The sequence below is a fragment of the Peromyscus californicus genome, unplaced genomic scaffold (genome assembly GCF_007827085.1).
Source record: "Peromyscus californicus insignis strain IS unplaced genomic scaffold, ASM782708v3 Scaffold_3__1_contigs__length_106647218, whole genome shotgun sequence".
Taxonomy (NCBI): Eukaryota; Metazoa; Chordata; class Mammalia; order Rodentia; family Cricetidae; genus Peromyscus; species Peromyscus californicus.
This window is the reverse complement of record NW_026294551.1, coordinates 98,703,543-98,726,796: the sequence shown is the minus strand read 5'-3', so window position 1 is coordinate 98,726,796 and position 23,254 is coordinate 98,703,543. Positions and strand designations below refer to the sequence as shown.

Genomic DNA, 23,254 nt, shown 5'->3' with positions numbered 1-23,254 from the left:
GTTTGACATGATAAATATCAATTGGCTGGTATTCACTTCACTTGTAGAAAAGTGTCTAATCTGCTGATGGCAACAGGCAAAGATGATAAAGTATGACCTTGTCTCTCACTGTGCATTGCATAAGTTTTAGCCTCTAATAGTTTGCAGCTAGGGAAAAAAAGGCTGTCATAAAATGAATTATTGCCAGACATAGAAGAAATGAAACCAGGAGAGACGGCCAGGAAGTGAGGGTTCTGACCTAGTCAAGAAGCCAGCGGAATCCACACAACCCTTTTCATAAGCTCAGTACTCCACATCTTCCAAGGTAGCTAGGGGCAACATTGAACTAGACAGCCGTGGCCCAGATACCTCCAAGATCCTGGCAGGCCAGAGCCCAGAGACAGACTTGGAATTTTCTGTCGCATGGCATACATATCTTGAGAGGAGGAAGGAAAAGAGCTGAAATGGTCAAGAACGTCCTTGAAAAGAGCTGATGGCTAAGCCTGGAGTTGAAGAGTGAGCAAGAAATAGCACGAAGGATGAAATAGCTTGACAAAACAGTAAGTGGAAGGTAGATGAGATGTTAAAGCGGGGTAATGTAGCTCCCATATGGAGTGCCAGAACGAATAGAAGGGAAGTAAAAGACGATATTGAGACCACCCTCCAACATATAGGACTGCCAGCAGACTACTGTAGAGGGAGGGCTTGAAAGGCAGAAGCCCGAGTCTATCTCACAGAGCACTCTAGGCACAGGAGTGCCAGCATGGCCTTCACTGGAGGGTTGATCCCACATGTTGGTCACAATGCAGAGGAAATGCAGCAATGACACTTCCCAGGGCAAAGTCAGCCACAGTAATGAGAAAGGAAAGAGCAGGAGATCTGATCACAAAGCCACCTTCCTGATGTTGCATTCTCATACAAAGCAACTCAAATGCTTGGTACTGGAATAAAAAGCAAACAATCCTTCAGTTTAAATATGCAGGATGGGGGTTATTTATTTCTCCACTGGTACCCTCATAACATCTCAGCCAAGGGGGGGATGGAAGGTCCTGGGAGTGATTCCACATGATCTTCTTGCCTAAGTATCACATGCAATATTGAAAACTTGGAGGTGGGTAGTAGGCATCTGTCATGCCCATTTAAGAGAAGCAGCCAAGAACAGCTCATTCACTAAAGTCTCAGGGGCCAGGCAGTTTATACATGGTGTTGGAACTTCAAGGTAAACTCTAGGTATATTCTGACTATGTCCAAGGCTCCCTAAGTTTCCTATCTACATCACCTGACAAGTTCAGCAATTGCAATAGGTTTGTGTGCTTGATGAATTTCTGGATCCCATTCATTCTGGTAAATTTCATATGGGGAGTAGGAGAGTAAGAAAGCTGAACATGGACATTATGACAAGCTGACAACTGAAGCACAAAGTGCTAGGCATCCACTTATCGGAACTGAAAGGGACTAAAACCTCATGGACTTTCCATATTCAATACAATACAACTGAGCATCTGCATGCCAGTAACTAAAGCCCCCACGATTTTTCTTTTCTTCTTTTTTTTCCAGTAGTACTTGTGAACCCAGGCGCTTGCACAAGCATTCCACTACTCAGCTACAGCCTTAGTCCAGTTCACTACTTTTGAAATGTGCTCAGAGGGACTGAGAGAAGGAGCTCCATCTTCCTAAGTCCTGTAACTAATTCTGCCCCCACTTCCAGTAAGTCTGTAAACCCCCCATCCAAGCCAATGTACCATGTGAGATTGGAAGTATGTTGATGATTCATTCAGGGTTGAGCAGGGCACCAGTGCTATTCTTCTACAGCTGAGGGTGCGTGGTCTTTTGAGGACACCTGCCTGTTGGAACACTGAGCTGGGTGGGCGGCAGAATCTGAGAAGCACAGGGATCCGCTGACTTAAGGGAGAAAAGGTTTTGCACAAAATCAATGCAAAGCCAAAGGAAACAAGGCATTTCTACAAATTTAGAAAAAGGCTTTGTTTTGGTAGAAAAAGATGGCATCAGCCCAGAAGTGAGCAGTTTTGTTCGGATGTTAACAGATCAAGAGTCTAGGTAAATCATTATGTACAACCTACGGTGACATCCTAGTTAGTGGATCTAAGGATTCTGAGACCTCAGCGCCTAAGAACACAGAGGTCAGTGGAAATTTAATTCAATCCCAAACATCAGAGAACAACAGTAACATTTGCAGACCTCTTAGTGCAGAGCATGTGTGCACGGAGCATTCTGACTGTGGGCAGCGTTGCTTCTCTGCACTGGATGGTTTGTCTCATTCGATTTCCAATATGTCTATCTTCAGGATGGATGGGATAACCCTGGGACCTCTCTGTGTAGCTGAGATGTTCTCTTTATATTCAATTATTCTATGTTCACCCACTTGACTTAAATTCATCAAACTTTCCATTATAGGTTGAACTGTGTTACACTCCAAGTTACACATTGATGTTGGAGCCAGTACAGCTGTAGTAGTGGTTAGGCCAGGATCACCCAAGACTAAGGAGCACATGTGTCTCCAGTCTAACACAACTGCATCTCTGTGTGTGCATGCATGTATGTGTGTGTGTGTGTGTGTGTGTGTGTGTGTGAACACATGTATACCGGTGCATGTAGTGGCCAGAGTGACACTTTGGATGTCTTCCTTCCTTTCTTCTCCATATTTGTTTTTTTCTTAGACAGTTTCTCACTGAAACAGAAGTTCACAAATTGGCTAGACTGGCTGGCCAGAAAGCACCAGGGATCCTCCTACCTCTACCTCCCTCATCCTGGGATTGTAGATGCATGTCACTGTGTTCAGTTTCTTATGTGGTTCCTGGAGATGAATGCATGTTCTCATAGCAACTAAAGTAGCCCCATGCAACTGTATCATATGCAAGGGGGGGAATTTGGACATATGGGCACACCTAAGGAAAAAGATGCATGAAGATAAGGCAGATGTAGGGGTAATGTTTATACAAGCTGAACCATGCCTGTAAACCACGGAAGCTGCAAGAGAGGCACCAGAGAGATTCTCCCTCATAGTTCTCAAGGAAACAGCCTGGCCAACATCTTGTTTTCTGACTTCTGGCTTGAAACATATGGGACCAATAGATCTTTGTTGTTGAAATCAAACACTTTGTGACTCTTTGTTGTAGCAGACTTAAGACACTATCATACCTACAATGTGCTACCCTCTGGACAAAGTGTTGAATGAAATCATTCCTTACCTCATGAAGCTTAAGGTTTCATAATAGAAACAAAGCAACCATGTAACTCAGTTGAGGAAGCTGCCAGACTCTTGGTTCCACTTCAGAGAAGCAAATTGAGGCATAGGGCAGTTTCAACATGACCTCATTTGCTCTCTGGAGAATGGATGCTGTTCTGCAAGCTGGAGAGTTTCAGATTGTGAGGACTGTTCAAGTGTGCAACTCTGCACTAATGGAGCAGTAACTAACTACGCAGAGGTATCTGATGACTCCAATGGAGCTGGTCTGAAATGCGGTGCGTTCTGTATGTCAACAGCATACAGAGTGAAGTTACTGTGCAATCAATGATGATAATGTAAGCCAGTTCTAATGTTTTTATCTTGATCACATGTTGCAGTGACAACAGATTACATACATGAGGCAAAATAAAATATTCTTGGTTACATATGAAGCTATATTGGATTGAGTAAAACACTTAAATGAAATGTAGTTATTTCTGGTTTACTTGGCTTAATGTGGTTACTAGAATATAATCTTCAAACCTACATTGTGGCTCAAGCCATATTTTACCTTCCTCCTCTCCTCCCATCCTTAGCCCATTTCTATCTTCCATTCTTTCCTTAGTGTTGGGGCTTTTCCTGCAGTGTTTATCACTGAGCTACACCTCCAACACCTCCATTTGACTTTGTTGATGGGCAATGTCAGATATTTCCACTGGTTTAGATGCCATAAGTTGTCTCTGGACTCATCATTGGCAAGCCCATTATCAGAGTTGAGATCAAACTCAGACCATTCAAATGTGAAGGCCCAGCTCCATGAGCATCTTCATAAATGCTTTCGGGAGATGCATCCAGTGAAACTGGATTTCCATCCTAGCCCACCTCTGTTATCCTAAGAATCCTCTGTTTTTCCTGACAGTCTCTGCAGAGCTGAGATATCAACCCCTAGACAGCTTTCTTAGAAGTCTGCTGCATTCATAATGCAACTTTTCCTTTACTAGATCTGACAAAGCTCCCAAGCCTCTGAGAATCTGCCTAAAGTAGATTGGGACAAAAGTGGTGAAAGGCTTTTAACAGCTCATTGTAACTCTGTGAGAAATAAACTGACTAATATTTATACTGGACATCTTTCTGAAAAGGTGAAACATACTCTGAACAAATACATAGCAGAGTTCAGACATTCCCTGTGTATGAGGTCAGAGAAGAGCCCTTGAACACATTCCAAGTATGCAGGCTGCTTCAGACATCAGCAGACACATGGAGTTATATCTTACTTCATCTAAGCCATATAGATATAAGTTAGCATGTCATGAATTCATGCATCTGCCCATCCATTACTTCATTCATCAACCCATCCATCCATCCACCCATCCACTCCTTCATCAATCCATTCTTCTATCCATTCACTCATTCATTCAATCATTAAATACGTATTTCTCAATAAAGAAATATTAATAATTATGCCTTTATTTGTGGTGGTGATGCCATTACACAACAATATGCATTCAGGAATGAGAAAAATGTCCTCTAAATTGATATTAAAATCTGAATGTGAAAGATTACTGCTCAAAGTTTCCCAGAGTTTACAAGCACAAACTATTGTAGCAGCAGAAAGAAAGGCACCGAATCTAGGGATAAAAAGTATCAAATGGCTCATGAAGGCTCTGTTGAGATGAATCTTGAGAAGTATGAATGGGTTGGAAGAAATCCAATGGAGAGGAAAATCAAACATATTGGTACCAGAGCATAAAAGAACACAGGGAATGGGACTTCATGAGCAGTAGATATGTGCATGTGTGTACATGTGTGATGAAAGCTTAGCATGTGCTGATAATGAAAATCAAAATTGATGACAAAAGAGAAACTGGAAAAGTAAGAGTGCACTTAATACTTTCATGGGATGTCTTGGAAGAATGTCGGAGATGGACATCAGATTTGTGTCATTTGGGTGTAAAGCATCAATGGGGTAGATAGGAAGTCTGCAGTCACACAGAGGGCAGCAAAGTTGGCTGTGGCAGTTCAGGTAAGGAAGGACACAGAACAGGCAGAGGCCCAGGGGGTCATCTGGAACCAGTGGGTCAAAGAATGCTATCGTCCTCATCTTCTCTGTGTGTGATGCAGGATACTCTGAGTTTGAAATTATTTCAACAGGATCCTAGGATTTTCTGCTCTAAAGCAAAAAAGAATTTGGAGTAATTCATGAAATAAACTGTTTTGTATTTTGACGTTTTCTTTTTAAAAATACAGAGTCTTGCTGTGTTGCTCAAGGTTCAAGCTAGCCTCCTGTTTTGATCTCTTTAGTATTTGTGATGACAAGTGTCTGTTACCTTGCCCAGTTTATAATCTTTTTTCATGAGATCACCAAAGATGTAGAATTTTTTTTAAAATACAGATTGTTATTAAAAGTTTGACTGTTGAGACTTAAATCTATTCAAGTGTATACTGCCAAGCTAATATAAACCAGCCCTTAAATGCATAGTATAGGCAGGAAATAGAGAAATGGATGTTCTGACGACAGTGGTCATCCTTTACAAAGCCCTGTGTCCCAAAATGACTTTATCTTTTCATCTCACTGAATGCTCTTAGGAACACAGAGGTGGAGATTACCACCCCATTTAAAAGATGAGGAGACTAAGGCTCAGAAGAGAGGGGTGATTCATTCACTGGCATGCCATTAGTACAAACTGGATCTAGAACATGAACCCAGCTAGGCATATTTCCATTATATCTGCTGCTGAAGATTTCTGGGATAGTCATATTGGCCTGCCCTCTGTATGGAGACCCTAACTAATAATCTAAAGACAGGGAATGTAGTCTAGTAGCAGAGCATTAACTTAGCATGTACAATACCGTGGGTTCCATGCCTAGTACCTTATAAAGAGAGTCAAAGCCAATTTACATGAACTATTTTAAAGAGATTCTTCTGATTTTCCAGTAAATTATTCCTTGAAAGGGCAAGGTATAAAAGAAAAGATAATAGAGTTCCTGAAATGAAGTGGGAAGGAAGAATGATATTTCTCCCAAGTTCTAGAATGAAAATTTTCTGAAGAATAGAAACTCTATTGCTTGAATCTGGAATCCCCCTGAGTGAAACACACAATGTAAGTGGTACAACTACCCAATGCTTCAGCTGATCTCACTGGAAATGGGGTTACTAACCGCACATGTTTTGTTGGGTCATTCATAAAACAAATTATGTAATGCTCATGAATTCCTCACCACTGCTTAAAATAAATCAAGCATTTTGTAAATGTGTGTGTCCAGTAATCATGCTGTCCTTCCTGTCATTGTTGCTATTACTTAAATAAGGAAATAACTTGGATGATAGTGTACACTATGCAAAAAAAAATTCCAGAAAAAAAGAATTCATCAAAATTCAGCCAGGGTGGAAAGGAGCAAGATGAGGGAGTAGAGACTAAGTTTGAGTCATCACACCCACGATGTCACACTGGGCTTAGGAAACAAACTACCAGCCTCCAATGGTGAGAAGGGCAGAAATAACCCCGCACTGCACCTATTAGGATGAACCTTGGTTCTCATTCAACTTCAGTTTTTTTTTTCATTTGTTTGTTTTTTGAGGCAGGGTTTCATGGACCTCAGACTACCCTTGAATTCATTATGTAATGAAAGATGGCCTTGGACTGCTGATACTCTCTCCTAAACTCCAAGCACTGGGGAGGTTGGCAGAGGAGGATTCTTAGTGCCTAACTAGCCTATTTGGTAAGCCCCAAGTTCAATTACAGATTCTGTCTCAAAAAATAATGTGGAGACTGATGAAAGCAAAATACCTGACGTCCACCTTTGGCCTTTGCAAGTGTGGAGCTGCTGTTACAGCTGTGTGCCTTTGCACACAGCCTTTTATGTGAGTGATGGAGACCTGAAATCAGGTCTTCACATTTGCATGGCAATCTCTTTACCCAGAGAAGAAGCTACCCAACCCTCTCTACTGTAATTCTGATCATCAGATATCCAAAACCTATTTCAATGGCATGTATTCAAGGTGTCACTGGGAAAGGGGTTTTGTTTCCCTGTAGGCTCTCTGGGCTATTTCCATTTTGTTGCTTGCTAGCCGCCCTCTAAAGCCTTACTTTAGCCTCTTTCTGCAATTTCAAAACAAATCAGCCTATCTCTGCTTTCATTGGTGCTTTGTCTTCCACTCTCAGTCCAGTTGGTACCTCAGCTCCTCTCCGTGAGGACTACCTTGATTATATGAAGCCCAGCCAGATAATGCAAGAAAATCTTTCCATTTTGATATCTGTATCTTAATGACATCCATGAGATCCCTTTTGACATATACAGTAGCACTCACTGATTCTAGTGATGAAGATGCAGCTCTAATGGAGATCATTTCCAAATCCTAACACCATCCTAAGGACGCACAGAGTGTGAAGTATTCTGAGATAATGGAGACACTGCAGATCTGTGATGTCTGATGCAGCCACTATTTGCCATGTGTAACCTCTGGGTGTCTAGAAGATGCATAATATAGCTAAGCAGTGGCATTTTAATTTCATTTACTTTTAATCTATGTAAATAGCTATATGTAGCTAAAATCTGTCCTATCCAACAAGACAGTTCCCTGGTAGATGACAGTCAGCTCCCATCATGTCACCAACAGCATCTATAGTCCCAGGAAATGAGACTAAAGGATGATTATAGAGAAACACCTGATCCCTTGTCACATAGTCATTTAAGTATAATCGCTTTGTTAGGTTGACAAAGGCAGAGAAGTTGACTTGGATACCCTGGGATGTGTTCAGCACCATGGACAGAAACACAAAGCCTTCCGCTTACATGCCTCTTTTCAGTTGTTAATCTGCATTCTGTTGGAACTTTTGCTATATTCGGTCTAGTAGATGAATTTCAACTGAGTTTTATGCCTTCTTAGATCACGTTTGGAATGACAAATTCAGAATACAGTCAAAACCATACAAAGCAGTCAGTTTATTATAGAGCTTTTTTCACCTTTTGACATGGTAAGTTTAATGCTGAGTGTTGAGCTGGATTCATGATATACAAGTGTGGAACACAAGGTCCAGCCGCTGAAAAGTGACAAAGGCTCTTATCCTATAATAACATAGGCCTTCTTAATCAATATTCAGAATGACAAAGAAGAGACACACTGAAGTGGTTGGATAAAAATTAACAAGATGTGGAAATTCAGTGAGAAAAACAAGGAATTGATAAAACTTCAAATTCTCACTAAAATTTTGTAAAGTAAGAAGAAACTATGTTCGATTTGTTATTTTTAAGTTGTTTGGAAACAAATACAGTGCTATAAGGACAGTTAGTGTGTATCATTTGGTGTATATGTATGCATCAGAAGAGAGAAACCTTGGTAGACCATATGTCCCAGCGTTATATTATATATTGAGAATTAAAAGCCAGACACTTGTTAATTTTATGTCAACTTGGCGCACGCTGTAGTCATCAGAGAGGCTGGAGCCTCAAATGAGAAAACCTCCATAAGACTGGGCTATAGGCAAGCCTGTAGGGCATTTTTTTTTCATTAGTGATTGATAGGGGAAGGCCCAGCCCATTGTTGATGGTGCAATCCATGGGCTGGTGGTCCTGGGTTCTATAAGAAAGCAGGCTGAGCAAGCTAGGGGAAGTAAGCCAGTAAGCAGCATCCTTCCATGGCTTCTACATCAGCTCCTGCCTTCAGGTTCCTGCCCTGTTTGAGTTCCTGTCCTGACTTCCTTCAGTGATGAACAGTGCTAGGGAAATGTAAGCCAAATAAACCCTTTTCTTGACAACAGGCTCTATCCATGGTGTTTTATCACAACACTATAAGCCCAAACTAAGACAGATATGTTAATTTAGCACAAAACAATGGGGGAAGGTTAGAGGAGGAGGAGGGAAGCAGCAAAACCCACCATCCATAAAAGCCTGGCCATGACTGCACACTAAATTTAAAAACATTAATTTAATTTCTCAAGGGAATTCTGAAATCAGAGAAGACACATACTTAGTTTGGCTAGCACCATATATGTGTGTGGTCTAGCTCTCTAAGATGCATTTGCTTATGATGGGGGGAAGACCCTTAAGCAGACTGACTCTTAAATAAAAAACGAAGGTGTTTCCATTAGCAAGACAATAAATCAAGATCAAGATCAAGATTACAGATTGTAACAAAACAGAAGTGAAGGTGTGAGGGTCAATTAAATAGACTGGGAGTGCTGGCATGGGTAAGACCTAAGAAAGAAGAGTGGCACATCATTAGACAGTCAAGGGCATCACCAGACAATCTTAGCATAGCTTGATCAGTGGTTCAGGACCTGGCTTTAGAGAAAAGAACTCATGATTTGGATATCATAGCACAATTAGCCTGCTGACATTATTTCAGGGTCTGGCAACTAGGGAGTCAAGTGGCAATGATCTGTTCCTTTGTGCCCACAGAATTACTAGTTGATGGGTCTCTAGAACAATAGCTTTATGAGTCTTCCAAGGATGCAGTGCCATGATCAAGAGACTTTTTTTCCTTTAGTCCACAAGGGAATGAGGCATTGATATGATCTAAGGTTGTGTGGGGTTCTCATGACAGTAAAGACATAACTATTGTCAGAACAAAATGATCTGAGATGAAGAAGGAGCTATTTTTGTAGGACAGTGGAATTAGATATTTACCCACATTCTTCTTTTCTGCACCATGGGAAGTTTGTTTCATAAAAGCCATGAAAAGATGGACTATTTGAGGCAAACTAGCATGTACTAAGTTCCCACCTCCAGTTAGAGTTTGGTGGACGAGGATGGATGGTATTTGCCTACTGCCTTCTCCGAGAAGAGTTTCCTTACCCAAGCCAAGTTAATGGGAGTTGAAAAAGTTATAGTTTAGTGCAGTTTAATTTTTATTCATCTAGGACAGGGAAAGGGAGAACTGCAACTTGCTGTTTCATGTTGGACCCAACCCCGTCAATCAGGAAGGCAGCCTGGTAGGCTCCAGGATGTGAGCCACACCCTCTGAAATGAGCACTGCAGATGATCCCTATGAGGAGGTTCAGATCCCAGATTCTGAAAACATAATCTCATAAGATGGAGCTCAGCAGAGCCCCAAGTCTCCTCACGCCTCCCCGAGTTAGCAGCATCAAGACCAGAAACTACACAGGTATTACAAGTGTCTGAGGGCTTGCTGAGACAAAGTGTCATTCTTTTCTCCATAATGAGAAAAGCATCTGCCTTGAAGAAGGAGGGAAAGTCATATTAGACATTTCTGCCAATTTATTTTGGCTCAGAAGATGGATGGAAGTTCTGCAGTCTCCTGGAATCAAAAGCCAGCCCCTTGGCCACGTGGTAAAAATGTTCACTCAAGGAAAATGGGACACAGAATTAAAGGGAAAGAAGAAAGGGGGAAACTCTGGGAGACACAAACCTGTCTTCTCATCCACTTGAAAGAAACACTGTGGAGAAAGATAGATGTGTGGCATGATCCCTTTAACTACACCGCTGCAATTCTGACCTGGGATGACTAATTTTATCCTGTAAAGTTACTATGCATGCACTGTTGAACACAGAAATAAGGTCTTACCTCAGTGTGTCACATTGTGTATTATGGACAATATGAATGATTCTTTTTTTTAAAGATTGATTTTATTTTTAATATGTGCATGTATATGGGAAGGTATGGACATGTGTGAGTGCAGGTGATTGCAGAGACCAGACAAGATGTCAGGTACCTGTGAGCAGCCTAATATGGGTGCTGGGAACAGAATTCAGGTCTTCTGCAAGAACATAACATACTCTTATATGTGGACCCACCTCACAAGCCCCCATAATTCTAAGCCTCACTTCTTTCATTTTCAAATGGGAGACTGGCAGAGGCTACTACTTTAAATACACAGGATTAAGCATGTTTAACATTAGAAACCAGCACGCACTAGGATATTAATAAATTTCATAATTACTAAATAATTGTGAAAAGGTACCTCAGGCTGTTACTTGAATTCATGTATGCTTAACCAATGGCCTCTTGATCACTAACACAGCACAGAAAATAAAAATAAAAAAACCAATGACACTTGCTAGAGGCTTCCTCACACTGACTCAAATGATAGGCCCATGACACATAGAAGAGCAAATAGTAAGATAAGCAGTATAGTCTATAGTAAGATGGGCAGAGTGGGAAAACTACACACAAAGAAAGACATAGACATGGAAGGATAAAGATAGATTCACGGAGTTGTTTATAAAGAGATGGCTAGACAGATGCTTGTAGACACACAGAGAAATGCAGAGATACATGTAAGGAGTGATAGGTTGGTAGATGAATGGCTATAAATATGAATAGATGAATACAACTATATACAGACACTATGAATTGTTCTCCATCTACCCATAATCCTTTCTATCTATATTTTCTACCTGCCATTTTTCTCTTTCATTTTCTTTCTATCCTCTTCATCCATACATATATCATATATGCATCCCTATACCCCCATCATCAATCTATATATCTACGTATATATGTATATATGTATCAGCTATCTGTGTATCTATATATCAATCAATCATCTATCTATCTATCTATCTATCTATCTATCTATCTATCTATCTATCTATCTATCCATCCATCCATCTGTCCATCTATCTATTGACCCACCCAGCTGGCTTCCAACTAAGGAAGAGAAAGGAAGTGAAGGAAGCAGCAGAAAGAAAGAACACTTATATATCAGTGCCTTTTACCAGCCCCTGAAACTCAATCAAGGCAAGTGCCTGCACTGAGAGCTGGAGCCCCTCCTGCCTGAGGGGACTCATGCATGCTGCCAATGAAGATGTGAGGGGGAGCAGCTCATCAATCACCACCATGCAGGGATACAGGAGCCAGCCAGAAGGATTAGCACTACAACCTGCTCAGATCTCTTGCTTCTAATAGCATCTCTTTAATTAAACATCACCTCCAGTGCTCACTTCTTCAGAGTGCCCTCTCCATTCACAAGGTTGACTTCTTGAAATCTAGGCTCCTGAGTTAATTAGAAAGGGGGCCTTGGAAAAAAAATAAATCCATTTCAAGAGTGGAAATGCCTGAACAGAAACTGTAGGACGTTGCTAATAAAGATTTGCCTTTCCCTGGTATTGACATGGATTGTTAAATGGCTGCCAGAGAGCCAAAGATTTTGTCTACATAGGACTTCTGCAGTAGAGCTATCCTGGTCCTTAGCAAAGAGGCTCCTGGGTTCTCTCTGTGGTTAGTTATGAAGCACCTGGACAAGCTGCACACCATTCATTGCTCAGGATATTCTGTCTGTGCTGAACAGGTTGAAAGCACACATTTGTAGCAAATTGCCCACAGTTTGTTCTGGTTATGGATCTGCACATACGGATAAGTGGTGAAATGGTAGTAGATTCTGTTTGTCTTTGTGCACGGGAATATGGGGAGGAAAGACAGAGATGGTGGGTGAGATACCAAAAGCAATGAAAAAAGTCTTGTTTCAGAGACTACTTCATCCACGAATGTCACTCCAGGCTGAATGCCTTGGGGTGTGCCTCTAACACAGGAGACAGGGAAACGACATATAAACACATTGGTCTAAAATATAGTGACCTATGAATGTGAGAGGGACAAGAGCATGGCAATGGACAGTGACAAAGCCTTGTGAATGAGGAAAAGTGGTCAGGAAGGAGGAAGCTGTATGGACATCATGAAAGAGGTAACTTCAGGTGGAGAAGCACACATCCAAAGCAATGCCTTGAAGAGGACTGTGTGTTTGAAATGCCTATAGAGCAGCAAGGAGACAGAAGAAAGAGAAATGACCACTAGGCTGAAGAGAAGGCCTAGGGTTTAGATGCTGAACACTGACTCTTACATATCTTATCCAATAGTAACTGGGCTATGTAATAGTAGGCAATCCCAATAGTAATATGGCTGATATTTCAGGGTAGACATCAGCCAACAGGGTTATCTTCTGTGAACTGTATGTTGGGTATACCACACCCTCCACCTGTATCTTCTCAGATCCTATTCTTGTGTGGAGATGCTATTATTAAGCCCAAATTATGTAGTATGGTACTCAGAAGAGTGAAGTGCCCAGTCCATAGTGAGGGAGTTAGACCAGTGTAAACATGTATACAAAAGAGAGACATACAGTGATCCACAGACATGCAGGAGCATTGTGGACACTCCACATGCTACCTTAGAAAGGGAATTGGATAATGTCTATATAAAGAGCCAAATGGAGACTGAGGGGATGGCTTTGTGGATAAAGCCTGAGGCTGAGCATCTAGATCCCAAGAACCAACATCAAAACAACCAGGCATGTAGGTAGCCACCAGCAATCCCAGCACCTGGGGGTCAGAGATAGTGTTCCTAGGAAAACTGGGTAGCTAGACTATTCAAATCAGCAGGTTCTAGGTTCAGTGAGGTACCTTGCTTTAAGAAAACAGGAGGACAGCAAATGAAGAAAACAGTCGGCGTTAACCTCTGGCTTCCATTTTGATACATGTATATTTGTACAAATGTGTGACAGCTTGTGTGGCTATGAATACATACATGTATTACATGCATAAAACACACACATACACACATGCACACACACACACACACTCCAGATAGGATACACCTTAGAATTTTAAAAGTGTGCATTTCTGGTGCTGTATCTCTGCTCTGTGGTCGTAATAAGAAAGTATCTGTGAACAATATGTAAATTAATGGATATTGCTGTGTGCCAGTACAACTTTATTTAAAAGAATAGATGTTAGGACAAATTTGTCCCACAGGGTGATACTTAACATTTGGATATCCAGAAGAATGATTATTATTAACAGGTACAAATAAGCAAGGAATTTAACATCCTGATATGATGGAATTAGAGGAAACATTTATATACATGTACACATGCATATTTTTTCAGATAATGCTAAATGGGTGTCATAGAGATTCACATAGGTTCACATAGGATAGTCATTTATGTAAAATGTCTTCATATAATCCTGAGGTGGTAACCCTTATATGGCTTTTGTATGAAGCTCTTGTCTGGGGGTTGAGAGTGCTTACACCCAGGAGAAAGGCCACATCCTCAGTTCATTCACCACCTTATCTGCTACTTTTTGGAACTAATAAAAATCACAAATAGGAGGTTACAGAATCTAGTTGGATTTGAGGGAAATCTACTAAAGTCCTTCAGAAAAAGTTGTTGGGCATCCTACTACTAAAGAAACCTCCTACTAAGCATGTTAATCCATTTGTAATCCTACAGGAAGAAAAAGAAAGCATCAAGCAAAATGCAGACAATGGTACACTATTTTCCAGCAGCATGCATGCAGCAGTTTAGTGTGTGGACAGGCAAAGCAACAGAGAATCACCCATGGAGGCTGACATCCAGCACAACAAGGGGGCAATGATACACAGGTGTGCATCTGTGTATGCAGGTGCATCCATAGATGAAACCTGCCATTGAAGTAGTAAAACAAACTTTCTTGTTTCCCAGTGAGCACTGTAGTCTCTGTTTACCTACCTAAGTGGTCACACCAGGTGGAAACACTTCAAGACACAAGTGCTCTGACTTTACATATACCTCTATTGTTAAAATAATGATAGATTAATAACATCACAGAAATCCAGAGAGTAGTTCTCAATCCTCAATAGTTTTGAGTAAGTTAGGACATATATGCTGGGACAGAGCATTTCTTCACTAGCCTAATGCTGACAGCATCACCATTCACTTGAGTTCAAAGGTGAACATCACAGGGGCCAGAAATTCTCAATGAAGGACAGACACACAAAGGCATTCAGGAGTTATGAAAGGTACATACTGGTGGGAATTCAAAATAATACAGCCTGTAGAGTATGGTGATATCCGCCTGGAACCCCAGAAATCAAGCAGAGGGAGGAGTATGACTACAAGTAAAAGAAGAGTGTGGGCTACGTAGTGAGTTCCAGGCCAGACAAGGCTATGTTAGGAGCCCATCTCAAAATATTACCGCCAATAACAGCAGACACACTCAAAACATAACCATATTTCCACATTTGAAAACAGAACCTTGGAATGTTAAATTTGAGTTAATATACCACACATCAATTCTACTTTAAGTGATTTACTCATGAACAAAAAGCAAAGTGTCCACACAGACTTGCTCAAACCCACAGCATTCACAACATGCACCCCCCCCCCCAACTAAACAGAAATGGCACTAACTTGTGAATACACACACAGACTGAGCTGCACTCCCTTCACAGACATACACAAAGGCATGGATGGACTTGAGAAACAGTGAGCTAAGTGAAAGGTGTCAAAAAGAAAAGCTTCCCAGGAAGATGCCATTGACAAGAAATTCAAAATAGACAGAAGCCAGATCTGTGGTAGTCTGGGGCTTGGGATGGGGATGGAGCAGACTAAATATGAGGATAATCAAACTTCTGAGGATGAAAGCTCTACAGAGATGATTGTAAGAGTGTATACACTTATCTAAATTTAAGGTGCATGCTTAATTGGGTGGATTTTATTATACATAAGCAGTATCTGTCTATCTCTGTCAACTGTCACTTCTGCATCTATCAGTCTATCTACCTACCATCTATCTATCACCTCTGTATCTGTAAATCAGTCTATCTTTCATCTCTATCATCTACTTCTCTGTCTGCCTATCTATTTATCTGCCTATCATCAACCTGCTAAGTATTTTCATCCTCTCTTTATTTACTTTTGACAGTCAGTGCTGGGGATTGAACCCAGGGCTTTGTTCATACTAAGCAACTACTCAACTACTACACTGCATTCTAGCCCCTAATAGTAACATTCTAGCACATAATAATGACTTAATTCCCCAAATTCCCTAACAGTCTCCATTCTAATTCAGTCAAAACAGACTTTCTCAGGATGAAAATCACCTTTATTTTCAGGCCTTGTTCTTTATTATAAACATTCACCTACATGGCCAGAAACCTGTTTTCATGTGCCTTTACACACATTAAAATCTGATTTTTAAAGCAGTGATATTCCCCATCCTGCAAGACAACAACATACTCGAATATCTACTGCATCAACAAGACCATTGCTGTGTAGGTACACAGGTATATGACAACATTGTCAATGTAGGAGGGTCTGGATGTTAATGACACAGAAGCCAGCCTACCATGCACTAAGGGTTTATTAGGTGTAAGACACCATGCTAAGCATTTATCTAATAGACTTTTATTTTCATGAGACACACACTATTGCCCTCCTTTCACAGATGAGAGAAAGGAAGATAATGGAAGATAAATAACTGTCAAGGTTCTCATCTTTAGCAAGGCTGGCCTGAGATACAGCGTGAAATCCGCCAGAGCTCAAAGGCAGTGCTCTGAGTTGGTGGCCTGAGCATTGCCTCATTTTACTGCATCTCTCAGCACTTCTAGCAGGGTCCCCAAATAGTCTGACAAGTCCATTCTGACAGACACCAAAGAGGATAAGTAAATGTGCCTTGCTACTGGAATGACCAGAGCCCTGTCAAGTTGTGAGGATTCAGTTCTGCCAACTCAGGAAAGGTGCTCATAATGGCAGCACCAGCACCTCTTGATACAGAGGTGGCTTCCCTCTCCTCCCACACTGTTCCAGGCTGAGGCCCCAGGTTCATGACCTGAGAAAGCCAACTTACAGTGGTGATCACGTTGTCAGATCTCATGCCCAGGCGAAGGTCTTTTGTCAAACTGCAATCAATCATGGAGATCACTCACCGCAGGCAAACGCTATCCCCTTTTCAAATCTTGTTTGTGCAGCAGCAGCCGAGCCCATCTCCTGCACATGGCGTTTGGATTTTGAGGACAGCACATCCCCAGCTTGTGGGAGGACTCATTTGCATAGAGGTGGGCAGACAGGGGCTCACCAGCACATCTAGGAGCACTAGCAAATACCCAGGGAGGAAAATTCCTTCCTTGCTGTGGGTTCTAACCTCAAGAAGTAGAGCGTCTCCCCTGTTAGCAAGAGCCTAACTGTTACAACTTCTCCCTTTGCTAGGAAAACACATTTGGGGCCAGGTACCATCCTCTCAAACTATCTCTCAAAATGAACTCCAGGCAGCTGAAGGAAATGGTCCAAAATATTAGAAGTTGATTCTTGATTTAAAGACAAACTGGGAAGAAGTATAACAGGGAGTGAAAATGTTCAAGATCATAAGGAACACCTGAAGCCAATAATCATTATTAGCAGAGTGGACTACACAAAGTTTACCTGCTGTAAACCCTACACAGCATACTTGGCATGAACCACAGTGATTGTGATAGGCATCACTTGCTCTCCCACAATGCAATATACCTACCATGGGCCAAGAACTCTTTATATGTCTTAGTTAGGGTTTCTATTGTTGTGATAGAACACAAAATCAACACAAGGAAGAAAGGGTTCATATAAGCTTACAAATCTCAGCTAACAGTCTACCACTGAGGAATGCCAGAGCAGAAACTCAAGCAGAACAGGAACCTAAGCAGGCCAGGAACCTGGAGGCAGTAATTGAAGCAGAGGCCATAGAGAAATGCTGCTTGATGGCTTGCTCCTCATGGTTTGCTTGGCCTGCTTTCTTATATCATCCAGGACTACATACCCAGGGGTAGCACCACCCATAATTGTCTGGGTCCACCCACATCAATCATTATTCAGGATACTACATCACAGATTTTTCCCACAAGCCAATCTGGTGAGAGGATTTTCTCAGTTGAGGGTCCCTCTTCCAAAATGACTCTAACATGAGTTAAGTTGATACAGAACTAGCCAACACAGCAAATACTGCATCATGTACCCCCATCTGTAACATGATGAGTTAGAAGCTTCAAAATACTGTTATTATTACAGACTAGGAAAGCTTTTCATTATTACACCATCACTACTCCTTGCTGAGTGCAGACACTGTGCCCGCTGATTTATAGGCATGAGTTAATAAGGTACTCAAAGCAGGATGGGAAGCTCCAGTGCAGAGAATACCAAGTGACTTTGAAACAGAAGACCTGCTGATGGTGTTCTAAGGGGGACTTACTGCAGGGACCGAACAGCCCCTGGGCACAGAGGGAGTCAGTGAACTTCCCAAACAGCATGGCAACAAAGCAAGAGGAAATTAACACATAGTGGACACTTTCCAATTCACTGAGAGGCAGAAAGTTGCATTAGAAACTCAATTTAATTTTCCACCAAAGAAGAAGAACTGACATCACAAAGTATCTGAATGATTTGTTGGTAGTATTCTAGCTAACACTGGCAGATATACCTTCTGCCCACAGAAATGTCTATGATCATCTATGGGTCTACACACTCACACACTTTACCCACAAAACTGTATGTACTTACCATGAAAATGGGAGATATGCCTTCCCAGTTTAACGTTTTATTCATAGGACTTTTGAGTGTCTACTATGTTTCATTGGTATCATTAAATTTCTAATCCAAATAGCCTTGAAGAGTATGTGACATCCCCGCCATTTTACAATGAGGCAAAACTGAGATTCCCAAGGAAAGAACACACCCAGAAAAACTACAGAACGAGGCAGAGGTAAATTTTTAGGCCAGGATGGCTTCTCTCAAGTGCCAGGGCTCCGGACTCAGGTCACTGTCACTCTGATGCTGTGTATGGCAAGCAACTAATTACCAGCCCTGCAAACTACAGAAACCCAGCCACCCAAATCTTCCTTGCTCCCCCTTTCCCAGGGCCCCCACTTCCCTTAGTGAAGAGCCTCGCTAGAGGACAACTCTTATCGCAGAGGCCATTCTAATTCCCAGTGGCCTTCTGGTTCCTTTATAGGTGCCAAGACCCAGCAGATCATTAATTATGACTTCTCACAAAAAATTTCCCACATCCCTCCCAGGCACGCCTGTGCCCTGGGAAGGAAACAAATTTTGCAGCAGCGTAAAGTGGCCTGTGCTTCCAGGCTCCATGCTCTGCTCTCAGCTTTGGTTCTGCTCATGCAGCACCAATGGCCTTGGGGCAAGGGGGGATGCGCAGCTGAAATGAAGCTATGTTTGAAACAGGGATGGGGGTGGAGACAGGGTTTGCAGCCTGCAAGAACTAAATAGTACAGGAGCCGAGGGGAAATCAAGTATGAGAACTAGTGAGTGTTGGGACAAAGAAGAAATATTCTATCACATTAATTTCCCCTGAACCACACAGCCTTTACCTTTTCATTTCTAGAAAGAAGTGGAATAGAACATTATCCCAGGCTGAGAATATTCTTTGTATTAAACATTAGGTCTCATCATCAGAGCTATCTAATATAGCATCACTAGCTCCAGTTGACAGACATAGAAACAGAGTCTGCTGAAGACACAGAAGGACAAATTCTCTGTCCTGCCTTTCCCAGGTTCAGTCACGAGTCTGCTTTGTGAGATCAGGTGCCTTCTCTTTAGGCTAAGATGAATGTCTCTATCTGGAGCACCAAAGACTAAGACTCAAGAGTTTGCTCACATATTCTTAGACATACAGCCTTAACAAATAGTCAAAGACTTATGATCCTTCACTTTCCCTCAAGAACTTGACAACAGTCAGCATAAAGAGGCCATTCAAGCCAAAGGCAAGTGTGTGTTCATCAGACACTCAGGCATCGCAGAATGGCTCAGGGAACAGGTGGGACAGACTTGCTGGTCTGCATTCTCCTTATGAATCTGATTACCACCTAATACAAAGGAGGGGAAGGAGTTCTCAGATAATGCTAGAAGATTAAGTTGGAAATGCCCATTATGTAGCAAATAATTGACAACTTTTCTACAAATACTGTTTTCACAGTGTACTGTTAAAATCCAGCATGCTGGGCTAGGGCTCAGGGGAAGGCTCTGTCAGTGAACTTCTTCCACACAAGCCTGAGGACACATGCTCAATCCCCAGTGCACATGTACAAAACCAGGTATGGTGGTGTACACTTGTAATCCCTGAGAAGTGCTGGGAATGCAGAGAGAGAGAGAGAGAGAGAGAGAGAGAGAGAGAGAGAGAGAGAGAGAGAGAGAGAGAGAGTAATAGCTTTCTGGCCAGCCAGCTTATAGACTACTGAAGAGTTTGAGGCCAATGAAACACTCTGTCCCCAAAAAGAAAGATGAACAGCTTGAAGAACAGCACCTCTAGCTTTTCTACTCATGCTCACACATCTACACTTAACCTCATAAAATCAGCCCCTCCCCCACACACATGCACATACACAGACCACTGTACAGGGGGAGAACATAAAATTAAAGTCATCATATACCAAAGAACTATGGGCTACCTTTACTCACATGGTCTGGACCTAGTAGAACAAGAAAGACAGCAACTCCCTCTCTCTTCCCCACTGAGGAAAGCAATGCAAAGGCTGTGGCATATTTCTTGCCCCATTGTATCTGCCTGCTCATCCAAGTGGATGAGGCCACCAGAGTCTTTCCCATGGGTGATAACTGTTGAAAGTGTCCTGGTCCATGATGGAACTGATTAGAGGGAGAGCATTACAGAGGCAAATGCCTGGGAATAAACCCACTTTTCCTCCTGGTACTATCTGAGTGGAATGTCACATATTCACTTCTCTTAAAGCTGGGAGTGAGTTCTTCTATTTTTACATGGTTAAATGAACACAGTGTGTATCAACAGCTTCTTTCACATTAGCATATTGTAGGAACAAGGAAATGATGCTATCTTTACTTCTACTAGGTGAATTAACAAGCCAGCCTACTTAGAGACCTGTGTGGGGAAAATAGTTCAATTTGTTTATCCTGGGAATAAGAGACTCTGCAAATCTTATCAAAACCCCCAAGATGTCTTTGGTGTCAGTGGAGATCTGTTTGTTTAGGGTCTAAGACTATATCAGTATAGGAATTATTATAGTCACTTTTTAATTACTCTAGCTAAAGAAATACAAACTAAGATTCAATGCCCCTATGAAGGGGTTATGAGTTCTAAGGTAGTATGTGAAAAATCATCAATAAATAAGGGGGCTGGGGACTTCTTGCACATGCATGAATACCCTAGTTCAAATCCCAAGAACCCATATAAAAAGACAGGTGTGTTCACATGTGTGTATAACCCCAATGCTAGGGCTAGAGCAGGGAGTATGCAGAGATAGGAAGATCACTTAGGCTTGGTAACTGCCTGCCTAGCTCCAGGAGGAGTGAAAGACTGTCTCAAGGATATAGAGAGTGATAGGAAAAAAAACAAAAACAAAAACAAAAGAAACAACCGAAGTCTGCATCCTCTGGCCATCTCCACATGTGTACACTGATGCCTACTGGCATCACCCACATGTGAGTTCATACAACACACACACACACACACACACACACACACACACACACACACACACACGACAGGTAGATAAAGAAATAGAGGCTGAAGTCACCATAATCATTTACAGTTTTGGTCAGTGTATTTGCACAGTAAATCATCTCAAAAGGTTAAGTTGGTATCTACAGCCTAGGGACCCTGAAGCTGGAAGAAACTTTCAGTATCCTGAAAGGTCTCCATCTCCATGCACTACAAGCCCCCACCTCACTAAGAATACTTCTGCACGCTTGCTCGCTCTCTCTTCATTTTGTATACCCTTAAAAATCCCAAACCCAACTTTCCACTGGTTAGGTATTCTCCCCATGAAATACCTGGAGTAAATTCTGTGCCTCTTCTTGCTATTCTCTTTACATATTCAAATTGAGAGACTCTCTGCCCTCTTAGGAGTCTCCATTCCACATAACTACAGTTCTCTGTAAAATATGGAAATCCACAGCATAAAAAAAGGTAGCCACTTTTTCTATACTTCTCACATAAAATCATTTCTAGCAAAGGCCTGTCTTTTATAGACTCATTCTCACAAATTCCTACCATCTAAAAATGTAGGCTTCAACTTCAGCCCTTAATCACTGGGTTACAAGGGCTTATCTACTTGAATTGCATTGATTTGATTTGGAGTTAATTTTCTCCATGGCTTTCAAATGAAGGAGGAGCTCAAATTAGATACTTATAAATCAAAGTCAAAGTCTCAATTATGTGTAGGAGTCCAAAGGTTCAGACAGTGCAGAACAAGCCATAAACAAGAGCACGATGATGCTTACATGTCGCTGTCAGACACCTATGGCAACCCTGAGAAAGCTCTCAGACCTAAGCTCTGCATTTTCCAGCAGTATCCCTCCCCTCTGGGTCCCTGTTTCCCTGACCTCCTTGACAGCTCTATGACTGTGGGGAAGCAGCGAGGAAAAGGCCACATCTGCAGTGGAAGATGCTGCCTCTAATTCCACCTTGAAGTCTGAGGCTGGTCTCCGGGGTCCCAGGAATTAAAACCAGGCAGTGAACTTGACTTGCATGTAGTTACTGCCATCTTAATAAGGTGAGAGCAGCTTGGGGACCCCAGGAACATGCAACCTGGGCCTTGCCATATGGAGCCAGCCTGGAATCTGTCAAGTTCACTTAACACATTTTCTCTTTGGGGAGCCAGCAGGCAATCACTGGGGGTGGGGGAGGGGCAGGAGGGAGCAGCAAGGAAAGTGGGCAGGAAAAGGCTGTTGAAGACACTGAAGCTGATGGCCAGATAAAGCCACATGTACAACACCACCCTTTCATCCTTCACCAGGAAACACTTCTTTTTCTCAGACTACGATTGGAGCTGAGACACTGACAGTGATGTAGGGCTGTTTGGGGACAGGAACTAAATAGTTGGTATGAATATATATATTTCAGGAAGACGTAATAAGCATGTTTCTTATTGTCCATGGATGAATCCCACTTGCAGCAACATCTTATTTCTGCCCTGAACAACCCAAGAAACAAATAGCAATTTGAGCATCTCCAAGCATGTTTTCTGTATATGTGTGTGTGTGCTGTGTGCGTGCGTGCACTTGCACGGTTGATTTTATGATCTTCCTGTGTGATAGGTCTTAAGAACAAAAAAAAGCCCCCAAAAGGCTGAGATCTGGGGAGAGGGTTGAAGCAGGGAATAAAGAAGTCAGCCAATACGGAGGCTGGTACCTCACTGTTCTGACAGCAAGTTGCAGATTCCCTTCCCAGGAAGGGATGCAAAGCATGAGACTCCACACCAGTGCAATTGTGCTGTGATGGATGGAGCGGATGAAGGCATCTCTGCAGAGCTTTGGGGGAAAAGCCAGAATTGAAAATGTAATCTCCATTTCATACTTTTCGCTGATATTCAGCATAAAAGCAATGCTAGCCCATGGCTGGCCAAATTCAATGCAA

At 42.0% G+C, this 23,254-nt stretch overlaps 1 protein-coding gene across 39 annotated transcripts in view; it reads right to left on the bottom strand.

The window, feature by feature from the left end:
- Rbfox1 (RNA binding fox-1 homolog 1) overlaps positions 1-23,254 on the bottom strand; it is a 2,167,575-nt gene that overhangs the window by 196,092 nt on the left and 1,948,229 nt on the right. The window contains exon 1 of one of the 39 annotated variants that reach the window (XM_052759388.1): positions 16,733-16,857. The exons of the other annotated variants lie outside the window; for them this stretch is intronic. Coding sequence (XP_052615348.1) covers positions 16,733-16,798 — 66 coding nt within the window. The 5' untranslated portion in view covers positions 16,799-16,857. Of the gene's footprint in view, positions 1-16,732; positions 16,858-23,254 lie in introns of those variants that run through there. 39 annotated transcript variants of the gene reach the window in all.